At 42.4% G+C, this 27,189-nt stretch overlaps 1 protein-coding gene across 1 annotated transcript in view; it reads right to left on the bottom strand.

The window, feature by feature from the left end:
- Positions 1–27,189, bottom strand: part of hydin (HYDIN axonemal central pair apparatus protein) — a gene marked incomplete at its 5' end in the record, with an annotated part of 75,245 nt that overhangs the window by 24,470 nt on the left and 23,586 nt on the right. Inside the window, 27 exons of the mRNA XM_084554863.1 lie at positions 11–221; positions 306–489; positions 719–918; positions 1,861–2,067; positions 2,172–2,342; positions 2,687–2,846; positions 4,065–4,304; positions 4,439–4,588; positions 4,708–4,788; positions 5,191–5,304; positions 5,398–5,525; positions 6,517–6,646; positions 6,773–6,961; positions 7,838–7,962; positions 8,396–8,570; positions 8,667–8,909; positions 11,839–12,048; positions 13,310–13,478; positions 19,024–19,244; positions 19,352–19,433; positions 21,003–21,184; positions 21,413–21,556; positions 21,662–21,959; positions 22,064–22,302; positions 24,967–25,119; positions 25,228–25,392; positions 26,439–26,574. Coding sequence (XP_084410989.1) covers positions 11–221; positions 306–489; positions 719–918; positions 1,861–2,067; positions 2,172–2,342; positions 2,687–2,846; positions 4,065–4,304; positions 4,439–4,588; positions 4,708–4,788; positions 5,191–5,304; positions 5,398–5,525; positions 6,517–6,646; positions 6,773–6,961; positions 7,838–7,962; positions 8,396–8,570; positions 8,667–8,909; positions 11,839–12,048; positions 13,310–13,478; positions 19,024–19,244; positions 19,352–19,433; positions 21,003–21,184; positions 21,413–21,556; positions 21,662–21,959; positions 22,064–22,302; positions 24,967–25,119; positions 25,228–25,392; positions 26,439–26,574 — 4,707 coding nt within the window. The remainder of the gene's footprint in view (positions 1–10; positions 222–305; positions 490–718; positions 919–1,860; positions 2,068–2,171; positions 2,343–2,686; positions 2,847–4,064; positions 4,305–4,438; positions 4,589–4,707; positions 4,789–5,190; positions 5,305–5,397; positions 5,526–6,516; positions 6,647–6,772; positions 6,962–7,837; positions 7,963–8,395; positions 8,571–8,666; positions 8,910–11,838; positions 12,049–13,309; positions 13,479–19,023; positions 19,245–19,351; positions 19,434–21,002; positions 21,185–21,412; positions 21,557–21,661; positions 21,960–22,063; positions 22,303–24,966; positions 25,120–25,227; positions 25,393–26,438; positions 26,575–27,189) is intronic.

Below are 27,189 nucleotides of genomic sequence, written 5' to 3'. Positions count from 1 at the left end.
GCGGCGTTACAGAAAGAGGTTTAGGCGAAGAATATATGAGCTCGAGACCCAATGTGTCCACACATCTCCCAGCCTGTACCTGAGCTTCTGCTGCCGGAGCGCCTCTCTGCGTCGCTGCATGATGCGCTCCTTCTCCTCCTCCGGCAGAGCGTCATACTCCTCCTCATCCAGCTCTTGCAGCCACCGCTCCTCCCTGTCAGCCTTCTCCTTCTGCAGAGCTTCTGAAGGACACACAGTTACATATACACTGTTATCAACATGGCAGAGGAAAAATAATTTGGTAACTGTTTGTGTAGATATTTTACCTTCAGCTTCTCTCTGGGCTCTTTGCCGTCCCTTCAAGGCAGCGTAGGAGTCAGACAAGTTGACTACGTAGATGTGTTTACGGTTATTAAGGGCCTTGAGGACAACTTGCAGCGTGCTTGCTGCAAACTGAGAATACACTGACTCCAGGCCGTCAATCACTATTCCACGGTGGCAGTCGCTTAACTGAGATGGCAACGACAAGAAGAGCATATTTGAGAAGAAGAAGCTCACACACACAAGTTAGATATCTGCCAACTATTTTCAGTAACACAAAGCTGTAAGCCAGGAACTTCCTTCTGCTTGATTGCGCCTTTTTGGTGTTTGCATATAACATTTACGGTTTAGTTTGGACTCTTTTGTATGTAAGGTGCTGTGTCACTGAGCCATAACTTTGTCAAGAGTTTAAACTTACCTGAAATCTCTCTGCCAGGATATCAACGAGGAGATGTTCAGGCAAGAGACTGCTGAGTGTCCAGTCGTTTTTACTGCGGCTGTCCTCACTGGGCTTCTCCAGAACTTCCACAGTATCAAGTGCAGCTGAAGCTGAGTTTTGATCTGATGCATCAAGGGGCGGTGAAGATCCCGATTCTGTAGTATCTTCAACAGCCTGAGCTGGAAGCAGTTAGATAGATATTTATAACATGTTCATCTCCAGTTGTGTCCTGTCTTACTAGGGACGATTTATAATTACAATTAAGCACAGTGCTGCTTAGCACAGTGTTTTACTGTTAACCTCTGAGTTGTTGTGGTCAAATGTTTAGTGATTAACCTCAAACTGAAAAGAATCATCCATCTGTCCAACACAAGCCACTCCTCTAACTTCTACCCTTAACCCTCAGGTATCAGTTTAATTACTGCCCTCTTGAATCATTAACAAAAATGTCCACTTCCAAAAAACTGCTATAAAACTTAACTGATTAATATTTTTTCAGCTTTTTTTCGGCATAGATGTCTTAAACCACTTCAGCACTTTACAAAACTACCAAAAATTGAATCATTTTGAGGATTGTAACCCTTTAAATGCCAGTTTGTTTACTTAAAGTAGAAAAAAAACACAAAAAATTAGTTATTTTCCATAAAACTAATGTTGGGAGGCTGGGGCATTTTTTTTTTTTTTTTTAAATCAGTCTTGGATATGACCAAGATTATCTGAAATATTGACCTGACTGTATTATTAGTTTTTGTGTAGCATCGGATTTAAAATGTACTACCCTCTTGAGACAAAAATGTCCCATTGACTCCCATCATAAACACATTTTTTTATCTCATAATCTCATGGCCATGACACACTATAATCATTCATTCTGCAATATTAGGGTTTCATTTTTGAGAAAAATAGTCAAAATTGTCATTTTAGTTTTCAACACTAAAATCTGCCATTTCCCCATTATAGGGCCTATGCATAAAATGTTAGTTATTTTATTAGTTTTTGTGCTTGTGTCATTGAGCTTAGCAGGCTAATTTAAGGTGCATGTAGAGTCTGATGTGGTTTTTGAATTTCAAACTTTGTGTAGAGAGAGACTTTGTTACAAAAATTGTGCCACATACACTAACACAGCCAAAATGAAGAGAAAAAATGGAGTTTACCAGCTTCCTCAGCCTTCTTTTGAGCATAATCTGCAGCAGCACACTCATACAGCTGTCTTGCTGTCAGGCTGACAGGAGAAGTGCCATTTTGAAGCACATCTGTAACCACAGCGTCAACATTCAGGCACGCCGCTCCGTAGTGACGCGCCAGATCAGCGGCCGTGCTGCTCTTCCCTGGAAGAAGTGAAGGAGACAATGTTACGAACACTAATCACGTCATGCTGTTAGTCTGTTAGTGGTCATTTAACTTTTTCTTATGAATAATCTGCCGTTTGTACCTGTCATTGGGGCTCCATACACGATGATGGCGATGCCTCTGCGGTTGCGTGCGGCCAGACCCTCCGGTGACAGGTCAACACCCATATGGCGGGCAATTGCTCTGGAGACAGGGGTCATCTCTAACTGTCCCAGTCTGCAGCTGCTTCCCTCTCTGGTCAACTCTGAAACAACTGAATGCACAAACACATGTTTTAGAGAGAAAGAGAGAAAAGAGTAAAGAGTAAAGAGTAAAATGTTGGGAAGTTTGAAACAAAACTTTAATCTTAAATAATTAATGCAATATCCTTGAAAATGAAACTTCCAAAGATGTTTGAACTTACCTATTTCAGTTGGTTTCCCAGTCAGAGTCCTAATTTCTGGATGGGCGTCAGTTTGTTTTGTCTTCTTCTCTTCTTCAGGTGTCCTATCTTTCTCGGCTTCCTCTTTACCTGAGCCTACCTTCAGCTCTGGTGCGCAAACACAGATCAGAGCAGACATGGTACGTATTAAAACCGACATGCAGTGACACATCTACAGGTGAGTGTGTGACAACGCGTGGATGTACCATCATCTTTCAGCTCGGAGGAAAGGTCCCTGTAGGAGTCAAGCAGTTCTGGAGGAAGACCTTCACCAGGGACCCTGGGAGGAAGCAGCAACACGTTGCTCTCATCGTAACCCTGCATCAGACGCAGGATCTGCATGGGACAAAGTTATGAGGAAGAGGAAAGAGGAGAAGAGAGAAAGAAATCAGGCGAAGGAAGGCCAAAATGAACAGAGAGAGAAGAAAATTTAATGTGGATAATTTGGTGATAAGTCAGGTGAGGAGGAGAGAGGAGATTTGTCAGGAAATTGGGTTACTACTTAAGAGCAGCTTATGTTTCATCTTTGTCTTTTGAAAGATTAGGTGAAAGTGTATGGTTATTAGATGAGCTAAAAATACACCTTATGTGGTTATCCAGTACAATTTAGTCTCACAAAATGTATGAATGAAAAACACCTGCTTTCATGAAGATGAAATTGGTAAGATGGTTTCATGGTCAGCTCTAAAAAGACTGAAGACCCGAAGAGTTGTAAAGTGATATTAACACACGTTACAGTGTCATATTTTGTCATTAGAGATGTTCACTGATTTTATTTTTTTTTTTTAAATCCAATATCCTGTGACTGATAGCTTTGTTTCCATCAGGGGTAAGAACAGTTTATAACTTCTCATTCATGGAAGCTACATCGATCAAGCATTACATTATGACCGCCTTCCTAATATTGTGTAGGTCTCCCTTGTGCCTCCAAAACAGTTGGGACTCATCAGAGAATGGACATGGGCCTTCTGAGGGTGTCCTGTGGTGTCTGGCAACAGAATGTTGTTAGTGGGGGGGCCTTTGAGGGAAGGGGCCTCTGCGGATCATCCCACAGATACTTGATCAGTTTGGAATCTAGTGAATTTGGAGGCCAGGTCAACACCTTGTGCTGTTCTTCAGTTGTTCCTAAAGTGTTTTTGTCTGTGTGCCTGTGTCAGGCCGCATCCTGCTGGGGATGGCTGCTGCCATCAAGGAGTGTCATTGCTATGGGGTGGGGGTGCCTGGTCTGGTCTAGGTGGGTGCTACATGTCTAAGAAACATCCACATGAATGAATGCCAGGTCCAAAAGTTTCCCAGCAGAACACTGAACTGTCACAAGATGGTTAATGTTATTCACTTCTACAGGTTTTAATGTTGTGGCTCATCGCTGAATGTATTTTAAATGAGACTCAGTAACCGAGGAAGACCTTCGTTACTGCCTTAAAGCCCATCACATAACCTGGCCCAACATGATTTTTATATTTCTTCATCATCCTTGTGGCTCTGTCTTTCTTCGACGCACCCTGCAAAAAACATCAAAACAACACACTGTACATCTGGAAAAAACAGATCGACCTTTTCTTCCTCGAGGTACTGCGTGTCAAACTCCAGGGAGTAGAACTCGATGGGGAAAGAGCAGGGGTTTTTGACTGTGACCTCAGCTTCAGCCTCAGTGCTGACAGGAAGGCAAGGCCCCAGCTCCAGCACTGCGGGACAGAACTCGAGCTGCGGCTCCTCACCCTGACCCTGAGCTGTGATGAACATCTGCTGGGTGCTCTCTGCCACGCGGACCACTAGCCGCCTGTTGTAAGCACACTGAAAGACATATACAGAAGACCAGCATCCTTGTCTTTAGTAGGGAACAACTATTATATGACTTTGTGATTGTTATAATTCCACTTTTTTTCTGAAATGTTCACATTAAAACTGCATAAAAACAGTATTCTTACTCCCTCTGTAGGGCTGAACTTGATGTGTACGTTGACGCGTTCACCAGGGTTCAGCAAACCAGAGCTGGGAACCATCTCAAACATGACTGGAGGCCGCCGCTGCTCCTGCAAGACCTTCTTACGCTCTTGAAGAGGCAGGAACTTATCGATCTGAGGAAAGACACCCAATGAAATCAGATTTTCTCTCTATTTGATGTTATGTTAAACTCCACGCTACAACTTTTTAAAGATGTTAGATACCTTTTTTTAAAAAACAATAATGTCCGTACCTTTTTAAAAGCCTTCACCTCCTCAGCTATGCTCCATTGACAAGGCACTTGTTCGTGGTTCAGAAGCTGTATTGTCTTCATCTGATGGGAAAGGTTAGAAAATGTGGGAATGTTTTTACGCTTTTGTAATAACTCGGGCCAATGCAGAATGGACTGATTTTGGGTTAATAAATGCACTTCTTACGAATCATATACACATTTAAGAACTTCACTGGGAATAAAAGTAAAAACTAGTTATCAGTTGAAGAGATGGCCAAGGTTTAAGTGATAAAATAAAAGATCACAATTTGGCACCATAGTCACTTGTGTCTCATTGATGCTGCTCATTGGTTTACCATCCACAATCAGCACCGTTAGCACTTTCACCTACTTCCCTACTCTTCTACTTAGTGTAGTAAATATGCGCTGCAAATGTAAATCTAAAGTCATATGAACATACAAAGCTTCAACTTTCATTTAGTCACATCTCTTAATGACATTTACCCGACACATGCCACACTCCACCGTGTCAAACTGCAACGTGTCCGTGGAAACGGTGACGGCCGGCATCGTAACCACTGCACGCAGACGCACCCGCACTACCGGACCACCTGCAACCTGTAAAACCAAAACCCAATATCCCAAAAAATCACAGTAGGAGCAAATTCACAAAAGCTGCATGTGCTGCACGTGGTTGTGCGTGCCCGGTACCTGTATTGGCAGGACAACACTCGCGTCCCCCGTCTTTAGGTCGGCTCCCTGGGGATCAAATCTAACTGTGAAAGGCTGTGTCTCGCCGCAGGGCAGGTTCTTCACTCTTTCAAAGTCTGCTGTGAAACCTTCGAAGGACCAACGACACAGACACTAGATTTATGTACGAATGCAAAATGTGAGACACTGGATTAAAAAGGTAAAATTAGTAAAACGTACATATTCAACGGATGCGAGGCATGTTTATTTTTCTTCCTACTGTCCAAATGTTATAAGCATCTTATTAATTTCATACAAAATGCAGTAAAGAAAAAAACCTAAACAAAATCAATACTTGGCAGACTTTGCTTTATAACCAGCACCAATTCAATTAGATACATTGGGCGGCACATATTTGGCAGGACTATTGTTTTAAGAAGAACTCTAGTTTGTTTGTTTATGAAATCAAAGACTGATGTTGAGATCAGCTCTTTGAGGGCCATACTCTCTGACTCTGACTGTATGTCTGAAGGGCTGACCAATCAGCTTCAATAATGGCACTGACGGATGAATACAAATGTGTGTATACTGTGAACTTTGAAGAGATCAGTAGTCGTGAAAGGATTTCCTCCACGCTTCACTGTTTAAGTTACTCAGCAGTACTGTCCAGCTGCTCGCAGCCATGCATTTTTAAAAACTGACTCATCAGTAGAGCACATCATTGTCTCCAGCTTTATCCATGTTTCCAAGGCTTCTTCTTCTTCACCATGGTTTTGGACGGCATATCTAGACACACCTGTCTGAGACCTTGCTGTTGGAGGATGATTACCCTGCGTCTCGTGTTACTCTCACTCTGTCCATTATATTGTATATTAAGACTAGATATTGTTGTATATAATAAGATTTCTTCAGAAATCCCACCTTTCTAGTGCAGCTGTCTGCAATCCAGTTTTGTTTCCTGTGCTTCTGTTTCAGTGAATGATCCAGTCCAACCTATATTTTATTCTGTTCATCAGCACTTGTTTAATGTAACAGCCTAACTGTGCACTGGGTTAAATGCAAAGGAAAATGTTTTTATATATTATGTAAAGTAGATTATGATTCTTAAACGATTACTAATATCTCACTGGAATATATTACCTGTGCCCGCAAGACGTTTGCAGTTGGCTTGGAAGGACACCGGTACTGATCCACTGTTGGTGACATTTACAGTGTGACTGACGACCTGGCCAGTAATGACATAACCAAAATCCAGAACATACTCTGGGAGCTGAAACCTGGGGGAAAGAAAAGAATACAGTTAAAGAAAGTTTGTTAACGAGCTGCACAAAAACCATAGAACAAGTTAGACATTATTCATTAATGAAGCCAGTACAGTTTCACACGGTCTTCCCTACAGTCCAGTGAATGGACCATCTGTTAAAACAAGCTGCTTGTGTGTGAGCGTTTGTACACACTTGCTCAGTCTGTGCCACTTTCTGGAGGAACTTTGCGAGTCTCTGAGCTCCAGGAGGCTGCCAGACACAGCGAGAGCGTTTCCTTTGACCAACAATCTCTCAACCTCCATGTGAAGCAGCTCTTCGTACTAGAGATGATAAGCAAAAAAGGGAAATGGCAGAGGGAGACAGACACAGATAAATAAACACTTAAAAGTTGCTAAAAAAAAGTGTCTAGGAGTTACGTAATGAAAAAAGGTCGGAACAAGCAAACATGGCTCCCTAAACTTGAAACATCTCATAATCATCATGATGTGAGTTATATTATATTCTGCCAATTTGAATCAAAAAGGAATACAAGACATCTGCATTATGTATTAGGAAACCAAAAATAAAAATATAAACAAACTTTGGATTAGCCAAATTAAAGTTAAATTTTTTATTGTTTATCCGTTTAAAATCCGATTTGAATCACTGTTACTGAAGTCAGATTGTGTTGTCATTAAAGTGGACACGTTGTCCTTTTGTCAGGTGGATTTGTCAAGTTTGAGGAACACAGACTTCACCCTTATCTTCTACAAAACATGTGTACTTTAATTCAGCAGTTAAAAAAAATGCCTGGGTAAATACAGAGGAGACGAGACCAGTGTAATTCTCTGGTTCTCGTCTATGTGAACGGGGCTACCTGGAAAGTAAACACACATGTATGAAGCAGGGAAAGCAGATTAAAGGGGTTGCTAACAGAGGAGATGTGGTGGTACCGTCTTATCATAACCATAAGGAAAGAAAACATATTTGCGAAATTACTTTTTTAAAACTCCACATAGGTGTTGTTGTTACTCAGAGTACAGACTACTGTTCGTTTGTTTCCTGCATGACCAAACTATTAACTCAGAAACTCCACATCTTGTGAGAACATGCTTACAAATCAGAATGCGGAAGGATTTTTCTTAATCCTCAAAAAAACACATTTCGGAACGTGTGAGGATTTCCCACCGTGAATGTTGCTTATTTTAGTTACTGACTGTGAGTGTGCAGGTAGGCTCTGTTGTCGCTCCTCCACCGGCAGTAATTCCGTTCGTAAGCTCCTCTCTATCTGCCTCCACAGCTGTTCTGGCCTGCTGCACCACGTCACTGTAGCACTCCTCGGCTGCAAAAGAACCACAGCGTTACACCGGTGGAAAAATAAAGAGTTTTATTTGTGTCAGTATTCGTTAGCGTATGATTATGATTAGGGAGACCGGTCCATCAACTAGAGGATTTAGGCGTAATGAATTCCAGTATGAAAGAAAGCAAAACATGCAAACATGAGTTACCTACACTACGAAGGGTTAAAATTATTACTGCGTTCTATAGCTGATTCAGTTCTCTGACCTATTTTATACTGAAATGAGTTTGACTGCGTTTCAAAGTGCCTAATTTCTTTCTTTTTATCATAAATTAATTTAGGCTCAGAATGAATGAATGAAACAAGTTTGTAGATGCATTTTCTAATTTTTTCTAAAATGCGAAACATCAAAATAAATACTGCAACTTTAAAAGAAGAGTGAATTCTCTGTGTACGAGTGGGTGTCTGTGCATACACAGGTTTCGTGGCAGATTCAGGCTGATCCTCGGGTAGACTCCCACTCCAGTCAGAGTGATGTCCTGTGGTGGTAGGAAAGCCACCTGCAGCTGAAGCTGCTTCTTAAACACCTCAGGGACGCCGGGAAGGTAGAGCACACGCAGACACTGCTCCATACCGCCATCGATGTAACCCTGACACACACAAACATTTATGACGTGTGAGAAAATCGCCCTCATAGATAATAAATGATCCTCAGAAAATCCGCATTGTTCCCAAAGAGGACTCACCACAGGGGGGATGACCATGGGCCAGCCAGGCCTGACCTCCTGTCCTTCTTCACTTCGCTCATTGTCATTTTGCAGCTGTGCGTCTGTTTGCTGCATATCCTCCTCCAGGGCCTTCATCTGCCCTCCCGCATCCTCCTCTTCCTCCTCCTCCTCCTCCTTTTGAGGATGTGTAATGCTGTATTTGAAGCCCACCTTGCCAGTATTCCTGAGGGTCACCTGAACTTCCCCTACACAATGAAAAAGCTAGAAGACAAATAAGAGAGTGAAGTAGATTTATGTCAAACAGACAAACTACTCCACCTAGTGTAATGTGTATGGTGCTGGAGTCTTGTAAATCAGAAACCAATCAGTTTCTTAGAGATACAGGCATGATGTTAGCTAGTGTTTGGACCCTTTGTGTAATAGTTTATGCTGACACCAACATGAAACTCTAATAAGAAAGGAGATAAGGTGTGGAAACTGACATATGAGCCCAAAGGAGCAGAGATAGATAACGGGGGGGTTGGTCACACAGGGGGTTGTTTTAGGACTTCCTAACTTACATATCAGATAAATCTAATCTTTGACTACGAGAGAGCAACACAGGGAGTAAGAGAGGGAAGAATGCTGAACAGACAGGAAGGTCGGAGGAATGTTCTGCTGAATCACTACGTTCAACTAAATCAAAAATCAATATGTCCTTGTTTTGAATATCAATGATAACTGGTCTGGATGGCTCGCATACTTAAAGAGGGAGCTGAAGTGCAAAAGACCAAAGTGTGGAAAACTAGGCAGTGACATTCAAACTTAATGTGCTTCCTCGCACCAGTATTTTCAGTGTGTGGAAATGACACACGAGTCCTCCACCCTGCATCAGCACTCAGAAACAAGTGGAACAGGTAAAAAAAAATTACACTAAATAGCAAATAATAATGACAGAAACTGCACCACACGCATTTCTCCGACGTCCCTGTCTGTTCAGCAGCATCAACCACAATCTACCACCTATTCTGCAGGACTGTCATTTGCAAACTGGCAGTATCTGTGAAAAAAATCTAATTAGCTTTAGTCTGAGGCAGGATGTGTGACACATGGATGAGCAAACAGATGGCAACGCGAGAACAAAGACAAGGATGCCAGAACATCAAGAAGGAAAATTAAAATGAATTAATAAAGAGTAGCTTAAACAAATCCTCTGATTACCGGCTGACTCAAACTCAACTTTTAATCTGAGTAGGATGATATCAATATAGAGATGCAGAGATGTGGGAACTGTAGCCCTTTTAGTACACGGTGCCCAAGCGGCTGAAATTGCAGTTCCGCAGATGGCCACTTGAGGCTGGGTCCAAAAGTGAGTCAACCCCCGTGGAGCTCCATTTTAAGACGTCAAACTTTACAGCAGAAATAAACATGTTTACAGTCTGGTACAAACATTGTTTTGTTATTTATTGCTATTTTTTCCATTCATGACAAATGTATGGAGGTCAGTTTGTTGACGTAGCTCCTCTGTTTAAATTATATCAAGGCAAGTCAGGTTGCTAGCAGTACGCCTCACTGCCACTCATGCTCCACCTCTTTGACCATTTCTGCATTAACCGGGAGCTAGCATGAGTTAGGAAATGCCAATGTGAAAGCGGCCAGAGCTAAAACATGGAGCTTCAAAACCTTCAAGAATGCTGTGGTTGATTTCACGGACGCTTCATCCCTCATTATACACTGCCTGGCCAAAAAACAAGGTCCCACACTCTAATATTTCATTGGACCTCCTTTATCTTTGATTACAGCACTCATTCTCTGTGTCATTGTTTCCATAAGCTTCTCCAGTGTCACCAGATTTATTTCCATCCAGTGTTGCATTCATTTTTCACCAAGATCTTGTATTGATGATGGGAGAGTCTGACCACTGCACAAAGCCTTCTCCAGCACATCCCAAAGATTCTCAATGGGGTTAAGGTCTGGACTCTGTGGTGGCCAATCCATGTGTGAAAATGATGTCTCATGCTCCCTGAACCACTCTTTCACAATCTGAGCCCCATGAATCCTGGCATTGTCATCTTGGAATATGATCCATTGATGGAATAACCTGGTCATTCAGTATATTCAGGTAGTCAGCTGACCTCATTCTTTGGACACATAATGTTGCTGAACCTAGACCTGAGCAACTGCAGCAACCCCAGATCATAGCACTGCCCCCACAGGCTTGTACAGTAGACACTAGGAATGATGGGTGCATCACTTCATCTGCCTCTCTTCTTACCCTGATGTGATGGTTCTCCACTATCCTTCCAGTTTTTAATAATGCGCTGGACAGTTCTTAACCCAGTTTTAGTAGTTTCTACAATCTGATGTTTCTTTAGACATGGTTGTTTAAGAGATCAGAAGCTACTCATTGCATCAGTTGGGGTTAAATAACTTGTTGCCAGCTGAAAAATAATCACCCATGCAGTAATTATCCAATAGAAGGCTCCTACCTATTTGCTTAGTGAAATCCAGGTGGCGACTTTTTTTTTGGCCAGCCAGTGTACATAGAGTTCACGATAGGATTTAGAGTTTGTATGTTCAAAATCAAGCTCAACAGCAGCTACGATCAACTCCTTAGCAACTGCAATGCATCTCAGTAGGACTGAGACCAGTAATTAACTCGGCTACTTGAGGATATTCCATCTCTTTATCTTGAAAACCTCTTTGGCTGTTTGGTGGAGTGTTTAGGTCCTGCTGAATAATGAAATGTCATCCAGTAGAATTTAATGCATCTGGCTGAATATGAGCCCGCAGGCCGCTCCGCATTCGCCCCCACTGCTTCCATCAGCAGTGAAATCATCAGCATGTGCCAATTTTCCAGTTCCATTGGCAGCCATGCTATAGGTGCCCAAGCCACTACAAAAGCATCGCCGTGTTCGACAGATGACGCGGTACGCTTTAATGAGCCCCATTATTATCTCGTTCACTTACATTGTCACCTCTTTACGCCTCAAATAACAAAGAGCTGCCCGAGAAAGATTCAGCATTTATCGTACTGCAGTAGTGTTGAGCATCCAAAACTTTTGCCACCACAAGATAAAACCGCTTTGTTGGACAGTTTTTTTCCTGTAGTGATGTAAACCTACTCAAATTAAAGCACAAAACACGAGGAACAAAAAAAAAAAAATGTGTAGCTGTGCTTGTGATCTGGAGCTTGGCCCTGTATACGTACCTGCAAGCCAAAATCCAAATGGGCGGAGTCAAGGCTGTAGCTGATTACAGATGCTTCTCCTATGAGTCTGACTTCATACGTAGGCCCCTCCTCCACATGGCACTGCGCCACCACCTCCCTGCTGACGTTTACATGGCCGTAGAAAGAGACCGTGACTAGCTGCTCCTCCCCGGGTTCCAGGTGACCATATATGGGCAGGATATCAAACACCTACACACACACACACACAAAGACAAAAAAGTGCAGGATTAATTCATGTTTTGACCCTTTGCTACACGAGCCTCTCATCTGCAAAGCTAAAGCTTCAAGTTCTGGGATTTAATGGGAAACATGTGCATGAGTTAATCACTGCACGCAGACTGTCATTACAGCGTTCATACACATGTAAAACCAAAGCGACTCATATATTTTCTAAACTACTGCTACTGAGTTTAGTGCAAACACAATCAATTATCGCATTTTATGCTGCAGCTGATTGTGTTTCTACAGCGAATAGACTAGAGGAAGTGATTGAGGCTGAATCATTAGTGACATGAATCATGGCTGTAGTGCAGGAAAGCTGAAGTAAACTGAACATGCTCAGATGTGAGCACAGTATTCTCTGTTTACTACATTAAGGGAAACATTATGAATAAGTTATAGTTCAGGAAATTACAGCATCATGCACTTTTCACCGGGTTATAAAAGACTACTCTATTACACCAGGGCATGAACTTATCTCTTCCGACTTATCTCTTATATCTGACCTCCTACAACTACACATCTCACTGACGTCACTCAAGTCCATTCACCTCTTAATTCTGGATGTCCCATGATCTAAAACACAGGGGAGCTCATGTTTTTGTAGTTGCAGCTCCCAAACTGCACAACAATATGCTCCTGTATGTTAGGCTGGGCCAGATGCTGGTTTCCTTTCTTGTCTTAAAACTCATCTTTATTATTTTGTTTTTTTAAAATCTGCCCATTTTTTTTTTTTTTTTTTAATTTGCACTTTTAATTTCTTCCTGATATTAAACCAGCCGTAGGTGTGCATGTGAGTGTGAATGGTTGTCTGTCTCTCTGTGTTAGCCCTGCGATAGACTGGAGACCTGTCTAGGGTGTACCCCACCTCTCGCCTGATGACAGTTGGGACAGGCTCCAGTCTGTCCCCCCCCCGCCTCGCGACGCTTCACAGGACAAGCGGTTACAGAAGATGAATGAATAATTTCTTCCTCTTCTCTGTCTGTGTTTACTGTGAGGTTTTGTGGTTTTTCCTGTTTTAAATGTGGCTTATAAATAAAATTTACTCGCACGCTTACTACAAAGAGGGGAATCTCCACACTGAGGTTTATAATGCAAAGCTGAGCGCCGGTTTCGAGTGTGCTTGTGTGTCTGATGCTGCCCCCAATAACTGCTGGCTCTCTCCACGCCCCTTTATGAACAGGAAATCTCAGGGAAACCCTGATTTGTTTACATGTGAGCATTTGCGTACCTCGTCCACACGCACAGGGCGCTGTGTGCTGCTCTGCTCATCTGCAGAAGGCCTGGGGCCGAGGGGGACTGGGAGGGCAGGAGACGGCTCTCCAGAGGAACTCCTCCCCTCTTCAGTCTCATTCTTTTGGTTTCTCTCCTCCTCTTCTTCTTCTTGCATCTGTGACTCTCTGTGAGGGGCAATGACAATAAAACATTTTTATTTTCCACACAGTGAATGTAAAACAAAAATAAATCCAGTAAATGGCACAACGAGAAGACGCAGGCAAGAAAAAGGAATGGCACTGCCACTGTGCATAATTTCTGCGCAGAAAATGCAACCGAGAGTGAATTACAGTACAAGCACACATTGTTTATTTAATATAACATTAACACATGAAGTAATACCCGAACGAAGGAGAAAATCTTCAGCACCCACACCCCAAAGAACTGACTCTCATTTTCTCTTCTCTCTTCCAGCCTCTCTTTCCCTGTGGGATCACACTGGGTGCATCCATCAAGTTAATTAAACAGAGTGTTCTATAATTAAGAGGAATTTTAATAGGCAAGCAGCAGGAAACAGGTCAGGATAGATTGCAGCGAAGTGCTGAATAAACATGGATGAGAATGAAAGAGATTTAGTGAGTGAAGCCATCTCAAAGCTGGGCTGGACAAGTTCTATATTAAATCACTGAACAGTGGCTACGTTATTGCCATGGAGCGTTGTGTATATGAGCGTGTGTGCGAGGTTCAGGGTGTGCATGCATGTCAGGCAGCATTCAAGTCTGCACACAGGGTTGTTACAGTGGCCGAAAAGGCTTCAGCAGCACTGGTGTGTCAGGTTACGATGAATGACTGGTAGGGATGCACCCAGCAGGGGGCACTGTTGTATGATCAGTGGGAGATGAGCAGTGTCTTAGGGGGCAAGCTGGCCTTACGTTTGGCCTTGGGAATAACAAATCAGTACGTCCAGCAATGTAAGATGTGACAGTGAAATACTGTAGGTCACTGTCCTCAAAAACACTGCATTTTGTCGGATAATGACAGCTCATAGGAGCCCATAAAATAACATTTAGGACCCTGTGGGTGGGAAAGCGCCTTTTTAAAATGTGGGTGCTCTAAGAATGAGTTTGAAACCCACTGGTGCAGACAGAGGAACAGATGGTGAGACAGCAGATGATGACTCTGCAAGAGCTCAGCTCAAAACAGAAATAGCCCTCTCCGACATCCTCATAGCTGTCTCTCTCTCTCTCTTTCTTTCTTTCTTCCATCTATTCTTTTCTTCGTGCACACTGTGGGTGTCAGCGTGGTTTCATGTGTTCAGATTCACCACAGATCTACACAACAAAGATCACTGACGCACAAACATCTCACTTCCAACAGTCTGTCAGAAAAATAAAATGGAGTGAAGTGAAACAAGTACGATGATGGAAATTTATTCTGCAGACAAATGGCGACTGAAGCTCTGGTTTCTGGGCCTGGATGTAAATTCATAGTGCCAGAGAGTATAGTGCACATTTACACAAGCTCTGTTTCTATTTTACTTGAGTATTAACATGTGATACTACTCAATTATTTCACTTAACAACATTTTAGAGCTACCTGTCACTGGACTACATTCCTTTTTCCGGCTACACTCTTAATAAAAATGTGTTGTTTGCTGACACGTTTTGTGTCTTATCGCCAAGCGGACACATGCTGGGTTGTTTTCTGCACATGATGTGTTGTCTGATCTAGATTATTGTACACACGCAACACGTGTTAAACCACTGACCAGTCGCTATTGCTATTTCATCTTCTCTTCATTCGCGACCGATTCTTGAAAACTAACCGGCAACGGCCACCAGGCGGTGTCCTCGAAGCTGGAAACCAAAGGTAAATGTCTTTGCACTTTATTTCCTTTAGCGACAATAAAAATGAAAATAATTGGAATAAAACTTGAATTTTGTCTAGGTCAGGCATTCTATGATTGTGCCATGACTGTTATGCTAGCTAGGCTGTGCTCAGCGAGTGTCAAGTTCAGAGCTAGCTCCCTTATGCTAGGTGGTGTGTGCTACCAATTGTCGATAGACGCAAAGGTATTGTTAAAATCAGTTTATTCGTCGTCTTGCTATAGCTTTTTATGTACATTATGATAGACTGTGGTTATCTATTATATGTATCTATTATATAAATATATATATTGTATGTACCAGCCACATTTTTTAGACTTAGAGCCACAGAGTTTATCTGCCTAAAGGTGTTGTTCAAATCGGAAAATATTAAAATAGCGCAATATTAGAATTAATCCAAATATATATCACTAATATGGGCAGCAGCACTGAGGGTAATTTTGCCAATTTTACTTTTATCACATTAGACCTTCAATAACCGCGTTAGCAAAATGGCTTGTTTACACGTTTAATATGAGCAACCACCTTGTGAATACTAACAACATCCAGTATTCACTCTGCTTCAGCTCTGTTATGTTGTTCTTTATTTTGTTTATATCTCCAACCACTGAGGGAAACATCTAGTATCTGCTTTTTGTTGTCCTGTCACTTATTCTCTGCAAATATTTGGTGAACTCCCATGAGCAGTAAGCCTTTGACCTGCTGTTTATTAATGAGAAAATACAAGTATGAACTGTGTTACCACGATAACTTGCCATCTTACTCTTACGAGGTCCATAAAATCTGATCTCTGATTGTTCTGAGAACTTTGTGCAGAAATGATTACTCTGTTTTCCATCGGTGCTGTCAGACATTTCTTGATCACACACACAGTAACTCAAAAAGAGAAGCTCTGTAGGTGTGTAGCATCTGCAAAGGATTTCCTTAGCAAAACAGCCAGCTGACATTCCACTACAGAGGGAATGTAAGACAAGAAACTAAAGGATGTTTCTGACCTTCATCCTTCTTTGAGAAAGTTAGACTCCTGGTTCAAAAGACTGAACTCATGACAAGTAGAAAGATGTTCCAGAATCGCAGTCTTTCCGCTGCATTAGTCCATCTACGAACCTTGGCTTTAACCCAACATCCACTGAAGAACCTGTAGTGGGTCAGTCAGTCGTGGCCTAGTGATCTAATCCATCATGTGCGAACAGTAAGCAGCTACAGTTAAATAAAAAAAAAAAAAGATGGAATAAGTTCAAGCTTTCTAGCTTGCTGTAAATACTCCAGAATACTACAGAAGAAGAAGTTCCAGTATCTACGTGTATGGTCCTTCCTCTACGTATGAGTAGGAGAGATGGATTTCTATTGAAATCCTCCCTCTCTCCAAGGGCCATGGCGTAATTACTGATAGGGATGTAATTAGCTGAACATGGCTAGATAGGGCAGGTTTTGTGTGGGAGACTTTAGAGAGAGTGTGTGCACGCAGAGTGAGGTCTCCATTTAATTAGCAGGACGGTCCATGAGACGGATTGCTAAGAGAGGTCACAGTCTAAGAGGGAGAGGAAGAAAAGGTTGATGAGGCCTGGGTCAGGTACAGAGGCAGAGGCAGAGTCAGAGGAGGGGGCGGGGGGGGGGTGATTCAAAAAAACAAAGATGAGCACTAGAAGAGAAACTAAAAGGAAGAATACCAATGGATAAAAGAAGGGGGGAGGGGAACAAGATGAGTAAGGATGATAAATCTTGTAGCGCTGTTGCAGTGTGTTGGTTCAAGGCCATGGACGGAGAGACTACTACAGTATCCACTGTTCATTTCAGGGATGGGGAGCCAAAGCAAAGTCTTGAAAAAGGCACACTGTAACGTTTATAAAGTACACAATCAGTAAATGTATCTCCCCCGGAGGATTTATAATGGATTTGGCTTTCAATTCAGGGGGTTAAATGTATGGCCACTGCGCTAACTCATTCCAATGGACACTTCTAATATATGGCTGAGATATATTCTGTTCTTGTCCCTGAATCTCGTCTACTCAGTACCCCACTGTTGTTGTTTATTTGTCCTCTACTCCAGCAGGTCTTTCATGCTTTAACTTCCAATTAAAGATCAGAAGACAGCTTTTAATTTCAATGTATAATCAAATGCCTTTTATACATTTTTTTAACTCTGTCTTGGTTGTGTTTATCCTCATCTATTCCTATTGTACAGTAAAGATGCTTAGCAAGTTATCGCCACAATTAAAGCTACCCTCTAAGATACGAAACACACTGTAGAAAGAGATACCTTTACTTTCAATAAGATGGGTGCAGAGAAGCAGAGGTCCGTGACTATTACCTTTTTCCCGACAGTGCAGATCGATAACTGATATTTCCTGTAATAAAGAAATAACCCGACATGCACCAGTGAGGTCACTATGTTCAGCTTCTCTGGCTCACAGATATCAGCGTTGCAGAGCGGCGTTTTAAAGTTAAAAGGGTTTCTCGACAACGTGGACTGAAGACTGTGCTGAGAGACTGAATTAAGCAAGACACAGAAACCATGAGTCGCTGATCTATGCACGTGGCATTAGAGATGATTATCAATATAATCAATACTGCAACGAGACACTGGGTCTTGTCAGGGATGGTTGTTATTTTAATGTCACAATGTGGCAGAGGTTGTTGAACAATTATTCCCTGAACTTCATTGATCATTACGCAACACTGATGACTCATTTGGGTCTAAATGTCTCCTGAAATCTAAACTTCAACAGCATTCTATGGAATAGCACTGTATTTGCGTCCTTACCCCTCACTTGTGATTCAAACCAGTGATTTAAAGTACATTCACTGCAGCAGGACTTATCAGCCCACAAAACATTTCACCCCCATTCACATCTTGACTCTGGAGTTTCTATTCATTAATGCTAACTGTGAAAAAGTCAGGACACCTGCCAGGTTGAACAACTTCCTCTAATTGCAGCTGAGTATTGAGTTATTAACAGTCTTTAGTCATGTGGGTTTCAGGTGGACACCATTCACAGAACTCCTGACCAGTCATTTAGAACTGAAGATTAAAACATGTGGATAAAACATCTTCAAGAACATATACCATGACCTGGAGCAAGTTATTCTTCGGATAAAGATGCACAGATGTAGAAATGTTTAAAATATACCTAACTGCTAAAGATTAAAGTACTGTTTCTCAACCTTTTGTGTTCCAAACCTTGAAAAAGATGTCATGTTTCAGACGGCTACGCACCGTTCGTAGTGCCATCTGTCCATTTAACAGCTCGTGTTTTACTCACACTGTACACTGTACACAAACACCGGGCAGAAACGTACTTCCACACCTCAAGTCTGTTTTGTTCTATTCCATGTGAGTAAGCGCAGCGATTGTGGGTTGGGCTCTGAGAACTGTGCCTCGAGGCAACGCAGCTGCTGCCGTTTCAGCACCAAAGACATTCAATTGTTCAATATTTAATAAAATAAAGGTTAAAGGAGAGTCACAGAAAATACAGACTTTTGTTTGTTATCTTTCCTCTTTCTTAAAAATCTTTATATTGTGACCTTTTGATGGGTCCTGAGCCCTAGGTTGGGACCCCCTGAATAGATTACTGAGCCCCACCAGGACAGACTACAGCATTTAACAGTTAATCATTAATCAGTCACTATTTGTCTGCAGACCAAGACTTTTGATACTTACTTCTACTTAATAAAACTTTGAAAACCGTGCTTTTGTTTCTGAATACTTCTCCAACTGCTCCAAGCACCCAGGCTCCCCTATGGGACATCTCCCCAAAACATCTCTGCTGCATTAATACTATAGAGACGTTTATAAATGCTACAGTATGATATCAGTGTCTGGATATTTTTAACTCAAACATACCTTGTGTTGAGGTGTTTCTGATCCTCCAGAAAAGCCCAGCGGTAGGACACAGGCAGCGGGGAGAGGTTGGTGATGGTGATGACTCTCTGAGGCTCCATGCAGTTGAACACGCAGCCGAAATCTACTGTGGTGGAGGAGAAGTGGAGGTTGGGGTAGTGGACCTCGGCGTGCAGCTCCACCGTGTCTTGATGCGGGTGTTCTGGGTAGTGGATATCGAGGAACTGGAAAGTAATGTTAGGGAAAGGAAGGATATGGAGTATTTGGTGAATTAAGTTAATAAGTAGGGACATAAAGAGATAGTATTAATTTTATACCATTTTATCCCAACCCTTTTAAATGAGCCCACGTGTCGCAGTTTATTATGTTGCAGACCCAGAGGGGGTTTGGAGAACCCTGGTTCTGAACCACTGCTGATAAGGGCACAAATAAAAAGACAGAAAAGCATCATAAAAATGCAAAATAAAAGTTACCTCATCTACAATTTGTGACACCGGATCCTGATAGAAGTTGGGATTAAAGCAGACCCACAATTCAGCCTGACTCCTGTCACCTAGAACCAGAGACTGGGAGAAACACACAGGAGGTATAGTTTACAACTGAAAGCTACTGAATGAATCCCCACTGTAATACTTAAATTGCTAAATTAATCAAAGGAATATAAGTAGTAGCACTTTTTTTCAGAATCAGGTTTGAAGCTCATCAAATCATTTTTATCAGATGACTCCTAAACCATAAGTTCCCGACCCTTTTAAAAACCATCCCACAATTTAATGAAATATTTATTGAAGATCTGCCATGGGACCCGGGCTTATCAAAATATCCCGCTACTCTTTAGCAACACTCAGAGACCTGCCAGAGGCATTGGAGACGTTTTAATGTGGATTCCAGCTCTGCATTTTAATCAACTCCCGGAGAGAAAGCTGTAATAAAATTACAACATAGACATTATGTGAACGTATGAACTGAATCTCTCTCGAGGTAAAAAATAATAAAAATAGGCCAGTTTATAGTAATACTACTTGTGCAAATTATCAAATAACTGCCTCAACTAAAGGAAGCTGCTACTCTCTACTGATGAGTACATACAGTATACTCCCAGTATTTGAGGTAGAAAATATATAATATCAAAACAGGAAACAGGGGAGTGCATTTAACAAAAAGTAAATCAAACATTCAAACTCTCTGTGCATGTGAATGTAGAAGACCTTATAATTTGCAGAGAGGTAAATAAATTGAGTTACAGTTTGGAGGACCTGTTTCCATATTGATTTCTATTTTTCAAGCTTTTTGTACATAGGGAAGTATTTTTTTTTTTACTCCACTACCTTTATCTGACAGCTGTAGCGTCAATAATTTAGCACTGTGAAAGCCCTTTTTGTACGTTTTGGGGGCGAGCTCTTTTGAAAGGCACATACTCTGTTCCAAATATAAAAAGGTGAAACAGTGGCATCACTATAGCTGATCAAACGTGACAGAGCAGACAGCCCTCACACACCGAAAGGTTTTTAAATGTGAGGACTAATGCTGGACAGTGGTTCTGGGTTTAAACCTCAGCTGGGGCTTTTCTTTGTCGAGTCTTCTTCTCCTGGTGCCTGTGTGGGTTTCTTCTGTGTGCTCTGGCTTCCTCCCACATCACAGCGAAACACATGCTAGGTTAATTGGTGATCCTGAATTGTCTGTAGTTTAAATGAGTGCGAATGGTTCTTAGTCTTTCTGTGTTGGACCTGCGATAGAGTGGCGACCTGCTCAGGGTGCACCCCGCCTCTTGCAAAATGACAGTGCGGATACGCTCCAGCCGCCCGTGACCCTCTACAGAATAAGTGGTAACAGATGATGGATGGACTAATGCAAGAGCATAACTTTTTAAAGTACAGTTGATTCTGTGCAGGTGAAGTGCAGAATATTCCAGTTTGAGTTTATGGTGGCACCACAGGTCACGTCAAATAGCAGTCAGCCTTTATCTTTAAATAACAACAAACAACAGTGAGGATTTAACTAGAAGGAAGAAGGAGTGCACCTTGGTTGTGGATGAACTATCGTCTCCTGGGGCCTCACACAGAGAAAAAGGCTCTACAAGCGAGAGCTCCATGGACAGAGACAGAGAGGACAAATTCTTCAAGACCAGCTTCTCATATAGGGGTAGAAGATGCTTTCCTTTAACCTGTAAGACATATATGCACATGTCTAATCAACTGAACTGGATGAAGACATCTTTGAAGGACAGACGGCCGCAGTTTAACAGTTTGCTATGTTTTTCTTGTAGCTTTAGTCCAAGCCATGCTGCTGTCTTTTACATTGTAACATCTGATAAACAAACTCTTTGCTGTTAAAAGACTTTATGAAAACAATTCTACAGGATATGGTATGGTCAGTTTTGTTCCAGACCAACCTTCTTCATGTAGAAGTTCAGCTGCTTTGAAGAAATGCTGAGCACCGGAGCCACAAAGCGACAAGTGACATCTACAGTCATGATGTTTTCCTGACAGCCTTGGCGACCAACAATGCCGTTGCACACCAGACGCTCACGTACAACCTGGAAAGGCAGGAAGACTCGTTCTATACATGTACTACAACATGCAACTGATATAATGGCTATGATTATGAACTCCAGAGCTGTTTGCAAAGCCAACTGCTTCACCTTGGAAGTGTCTGAAGATCCTATCAGCAACATGTCAACGGAGCAGCCGGGAAAAAGTTCCACACGAGACGGACTGAGGCTGAACACCGGCTTCTCTCTGCTAGGGGAGAGTATGGACGCACGGTTCGAAACGTCTCTCTTCCTGGGAGTGGAGATGGGTGGCAGGAAGTTTCGGTCAGACAGTTTGCCCTCTTTATTGGTTTTTGTGGAGGCCGGGAAGCCGTCAGTCCTCCAGTACATCCGGTGTACCCGTTGGCCGTGGTTGGTCAGCTTGAAGCGGTACTGGCATGAACCATGGCTTACAAGACATAAAGAGGACAAATAAGAGTTGAGGCGGAGTCTCAGCAACACTTTTTCAGCTCTTAATCTCCATATCTTTGCCATTAAGTCAATATTTGCTACCTGAAGTGTGTGCCAAGGTCAAGGCTGGGGCCCAAAGGCCTGTCACTGACAATTGTAGTTCCGGTGCCTGTGGCCGACAGAGGGACGGTATGCTTTTGACTGTCCCGTATAGACACCTCAAGCCAGTCCTTGAAGTGAAGTGTGTCCTTCAGGTGCGCCACGACCTTGAGCTCCAGCTGGCTCTCGGGAGGAACCTCCCCCTCGCCGGGCTCGACGCGCCAGAAGGATCGGCCGTGGCTCTGAGGAAACAGAAACACACTTTGATTCTATTTACAGCCTGAATTAGATGAGCTGAAGTGTTACCACAAGATGGCTGCCTTTGGAAAAAAAAAAAAAACCCTCGATGACTGAAATGTGATCCATGAAAATATCTCCCTTGTGGGGTCAAATTCCTCTAACTGTGCTACACAAGCCATTGAGACCTATGGTATGGATGGACCTTGGGAGACAGATGTGTATATCATGTAGCTGTATAATCACATTTCATTGATGTTTCTGGAGGTAAAAGAGGAGCGAGGCAGTGGCTCCATACCTGACACGATGTTGTTAAGATTGCTTCTATGAGCTGCATAATGTATATGTGAGGAATATAATACAGAGATGTGCCTGAATAAAAACAAAAGCCTTACCACATACTATATGTAATGTAAAATGTTAAACATCCCAGTTTCCAAGATAGTTCAGTGGATTTTTTTCTGAATAATAATCCAGTGTCAGAAGCAAAAATGCGTAAACTTTCACCTCCAGTCTTTCAACAGAGCAGAAAGCTCTTCATTGTGCTCACCGTACTGAATATATATTTGACCAAGCTGCGGTCAACTACACAATCAATGTTCCATACAGCATCTCTGTTGATGGATGGCTGGAACATAAACTTTTAATTGGGGGTTTTGAAAATAAACTTCCAACAGATGCAGCGAAGCTTGGGACACGTTCACTGCCGATAACACGGCACAGTAGATTGGGGATCAATGGTGGAAAATATCTCCACTAAAATACCGCAGCTGACATTCGTGTAGCTTTTCTACAGAAGAGACTGCACTAAAAGATTTAGTTTCATGATCAAAGTGCCCTTCTTTGTGGAAGAAAAAGAGGCGTTTGAGGAAAATTGCCTCACACAGCAGGCAACACTTGAACAGTGAGTGACTTTGGGAGTCATAGATCACTTTCTCAGCGTTTGTATAATCGGGAGAAGGAGCCGGTGAAAGCGGACTCTCGGCGGGTCGATACAGGGGTGATCGCGGCAAAGGGGTGGGTGGAGTCAGAGGACGAGAAAGAGCACGACGGGGTTGGCTCCCCAGAGCGAGGAGCAGGACGACTGGAATCTCAATAATCGCATCAAACGTGCGGCGTCGCACAGCTTGATTAGCATCGATTGCTTTTGGATGCGGCACAAGTCAGAATGGGTCAGAATTCAAATTTGTGCTCTACAGCCATCAACACCTAAATAAATCTTATCCTACTGCAGTCAGCTCTCATGTCAAACATCATACAGCGCAACAAAATCAATAAGGTGTAACGTGAATCTTATAAGGTTTATGTTTCCGGTCACCAGCCTGAAAGACTTTCTGACTAGTCCATTTTAAGAGTGTACCAAGCATATTCTGTGTGCTTCAATTATGTATGTACTTCAGCTACGCAGTTTCTATTTATAGGTCTCTGTCTCACAGTCACTGATAACAATAAAGAAAACTAGACAACAGAAAAGTCTGTTTAGGTTTAGGTGCTGAGTGAATATTGACACAGAGTATAATAATTATTTTGTTAAATTAGGGATGGAGCCATTGTCACCGATAGTAACTTTGATGACAAGGAAGTGTGGATAGCTTGCGCTTACATTCTCCTGTCATCAGGTCTATTTGTGGCCCTCTGCCAGCTTATTGAGCGAGATGTAATGTAATTCTAGGAGAATCTGCATCGACTGACGCCTGAGAGTGCAGGGGAGAAACTCCTTCCTTCAATATTGCCTTAGAGGAGAGGACAGGGTCACGCAACTGCAGTTACACCGGGGGTTGCCTGTGCGCGTTTAAATCCGTGCACGTCCGCGCTGAGGTACGGTTCCAGTGACGAGTCTGTTCCCCGCGGATATCAGGCAACGCTGATAAGGCGATGCGCAGAGAGAGGAGAGCTTTCAGGAGGCGAGTGAAACACTAAATGTGATGAACTGTGGCTCTCGGCTTGGCTTTGAATTTAGTGTTTCCTTTGCACTGAGTAAGCGTGATAAATAAAAACAAGTGGAACGTCACTATTAAGACCTTGAACACTTGCTCAGGCTGAAAACTGCTCAAAAGAAGTTTAACTATCTTAAAATGTGAATTGGGGAAGGCAAGTCAGGAGGTACAACACAAACGGCTGGATGGTGCATTTGAACGCTATGGCATGAGAGACATTAATTGTACAGAAAATCTTCAGGAACAGACAGTGATGCACTTTAAGTTGATAATTCAATCGTTATGTTTTCCTGTTTGATTTATGTCGTTATGAACTGACAAAATGTCACCGTCTGATTGGTTTCTAATGGCAGTACACAGAGCTCCACTCGGAGGAAAATCATTTATTCTCTTGGGATAGGAGTAAAATGGAACTGGCAACTAATTAGAATTAAGAGCCATCAAGGCATTGATTTTATTAACTCATTAATTACATATCCAATTAGACTGAAAATTAATTAGTCACAGGAGCAGTGGAGAAAGACAGAAAGTTTATACATGAAATTAGAAGGTGAGGTGAACATGGCTAGACAGATGTGCAGTAAATCCACTACGAAGACTAGATGATGCTAGCACACTCTGTATCCAGTTACTAGAGCTGAGCACATACGTAGTTGCATTGTTCCTTAACATTTTTAGTATGAGCTTGCCTGCCGTTTGGATAGGTGAGTCTGTGTGTGTTGGTGTTTGTACCATGCGAGCGGTAAAGTGAGCTGGAACAGGGGACTGGTTCGACAGCTGCACGGTTCTGGTGACGTCTGTCAGAACCGGGATTTTGCCAAAGAACAGCTGTGTGTTCTCAACATGAACTACAGGTCCCTGCCCGATACAAGACAGGACCACCTCCTGGAACAGAACCGAAAGAAGAGAAATGACTGGCTGATTTATAGAAACAGACTGTATTTAATCAGAGTATGAGATGAGAGACTCCCATCCAGAGTAACTTCCACTGACCAGGGGTGGCTGGAGGCTGCCGAAGACAGCAATGCGGAGAGTGTGGTGCAGCCTTCCAACGGCCTTAGCCAGCAGAAGAAAAGGAAGCTCCTCTGAAGTACCAGGAAGAATCAGACCTCTGGGTACAGGACTACCAAAAAGCAGAGAGGGATTCTCTTCATCTTCCTGAAAACAGTGACACAGAAAAAAATTACAAAAAGAACAACTGACAAAAAGAAAAATCGCAGTTACAGTGATGGACAATGTGTGGTAATGTTTTGTTTTCTTTTACAACTATATCCAAATGTGAGCACTGAAACAGTTTTTTGTCATAAACACAACTTTTGGTTCACATTACAAACAAAATATACCCTTTTAATATGCTTTGCAACGCGATCACGGCAAAAACTAACCCAGAAACATCCCACAAAAGCTGATACCTTCAAAGATTGCTATGTTTTTAGTCCAATATTCAGCTGAGGGCAAAAACGAGGTTTGTCCCTCATCACTGGAACCTAATTAGCCCCTTCTACGACATCCCTTGCCCTTAAACATGTATTTAAACCATCAGAACATAAGTGCTGATTCAGTCAACATACACATTAGGACACTTCCTCGTGGTACCTAATTAATTAAGCAACCTAATAATGCTCAGCTCAGTTCATGCAGAGGTGGACCTTGCAGACCACATTTGTCCTGAGAATGTTGCCTTGATCTTCGCTGATTGGCTCAGTGAAAACCCACATTGCTTCTAAACCTCACTGAGAGGCACCGGGGACGCGATTTAAAATGTATGTGGAAGTTACCAAATATGGTTTCTTGCCAGATAAAGGGTTAAGGAGGAATCTCTTCAAGGCCAGTACGGAGAGTAGTAACAACTACACCGACCTATTACTCCTTCTGTGTGCATATGGTCATGTGATGAGTCGGTCCTTAAAACAAATGAGACATAAAGTGCTTTTTATTGAGCTCAAGGGGTTCTGGTAAGTGAATTCTCTTCACATTTGGACACTCCCATATCCGGTCTATGTGCTTAACTAAGCTCTCCTGGTATCATATAGATTCCTAATGAATGGACAGGTAGGGAAGTAGTATCAGCTGTCATGCAGACATTAAGGAAGTCATGAATATAAATAGATGTTCTACTGTACATCAAATTAGAGTGTCCTTCCATTCTTGCTGTATACATGTGAAGTAGTTGAGTTTTAGTTGCCATAGTGATCTACTTTTACCTGATCAAGCATGCCGTAGCAAGCGGGCAGATTGCTGGGGTTGGTCAGACGCACTTGCTGTTTGTAGGGGTAATCGAGGAAACACCTTTGAAAGTTCAACACCGGGGGCTCCACCGCAATCTCAGGAACAACGCACCTAGAAGAAGAAGAAGAGAGAGGCAGAGCAGCAGAGGGAAGAAAAACAGAGAGAGGAGGAGAGGAAAAGGAGATGTGAAGCTTATTTATGAATTGAACAGTAATTGCGTTGCATCAAGCCAAAACTGTAGCCTATTAATTACAGCCGATTCATGAATTTACAATGACGCTGGTGATTGCTGTGAGGAAGTCAGATTACCATTGCCCCACTCTGAGTGATGGTGCAGGTGACATTCCATTGTATTATTATGCAAATTGTGCTCTGAATATTTAACACATCCTCCACTGATTTGTCTACACCTGTATTAAAGTTCAATGGACCACATTTACAGCTTGTCAAAGCATCAGAGCAGCCAGAAGCACAGCAGAGGTCACTGCCGGGGAAAAAATTAAAAAATAAAATATGCTTTACGTTAGGAAAATGGGTGATGGAAGCGATAATTTCCTGACAACCTGCGACACAAATGTTACCCGAGGTGCAGCGGTGCAGACTGTATCTGCAGGTACTCAGCATACACTCACCTCTAAGCAGAAGGATTTGCTCTCTGACTTTAGAATTAAACGCAGTGACTTGTTCCAGGCACCAAAAAATGTTGCTATTAAATCAGAAAACAAA

The sequence above is a fragment of the Chelon labrosus genome, assembly GCF_963514085.1.
Source record: "Chelon labrosus genome assembly, chromosome: 11".
Lineage (NCBI taxonomy): Eukaryota > Metazoa > Chordata > Actinopteri > Mugiliformes > Mugilidae > Chelon > Chelon labrosus.
The sequence above is the reverse complement of the archived record's forward strand: the minus strand, read 5'-3'. Positions and strand labels throughout refer to the sequence as shown.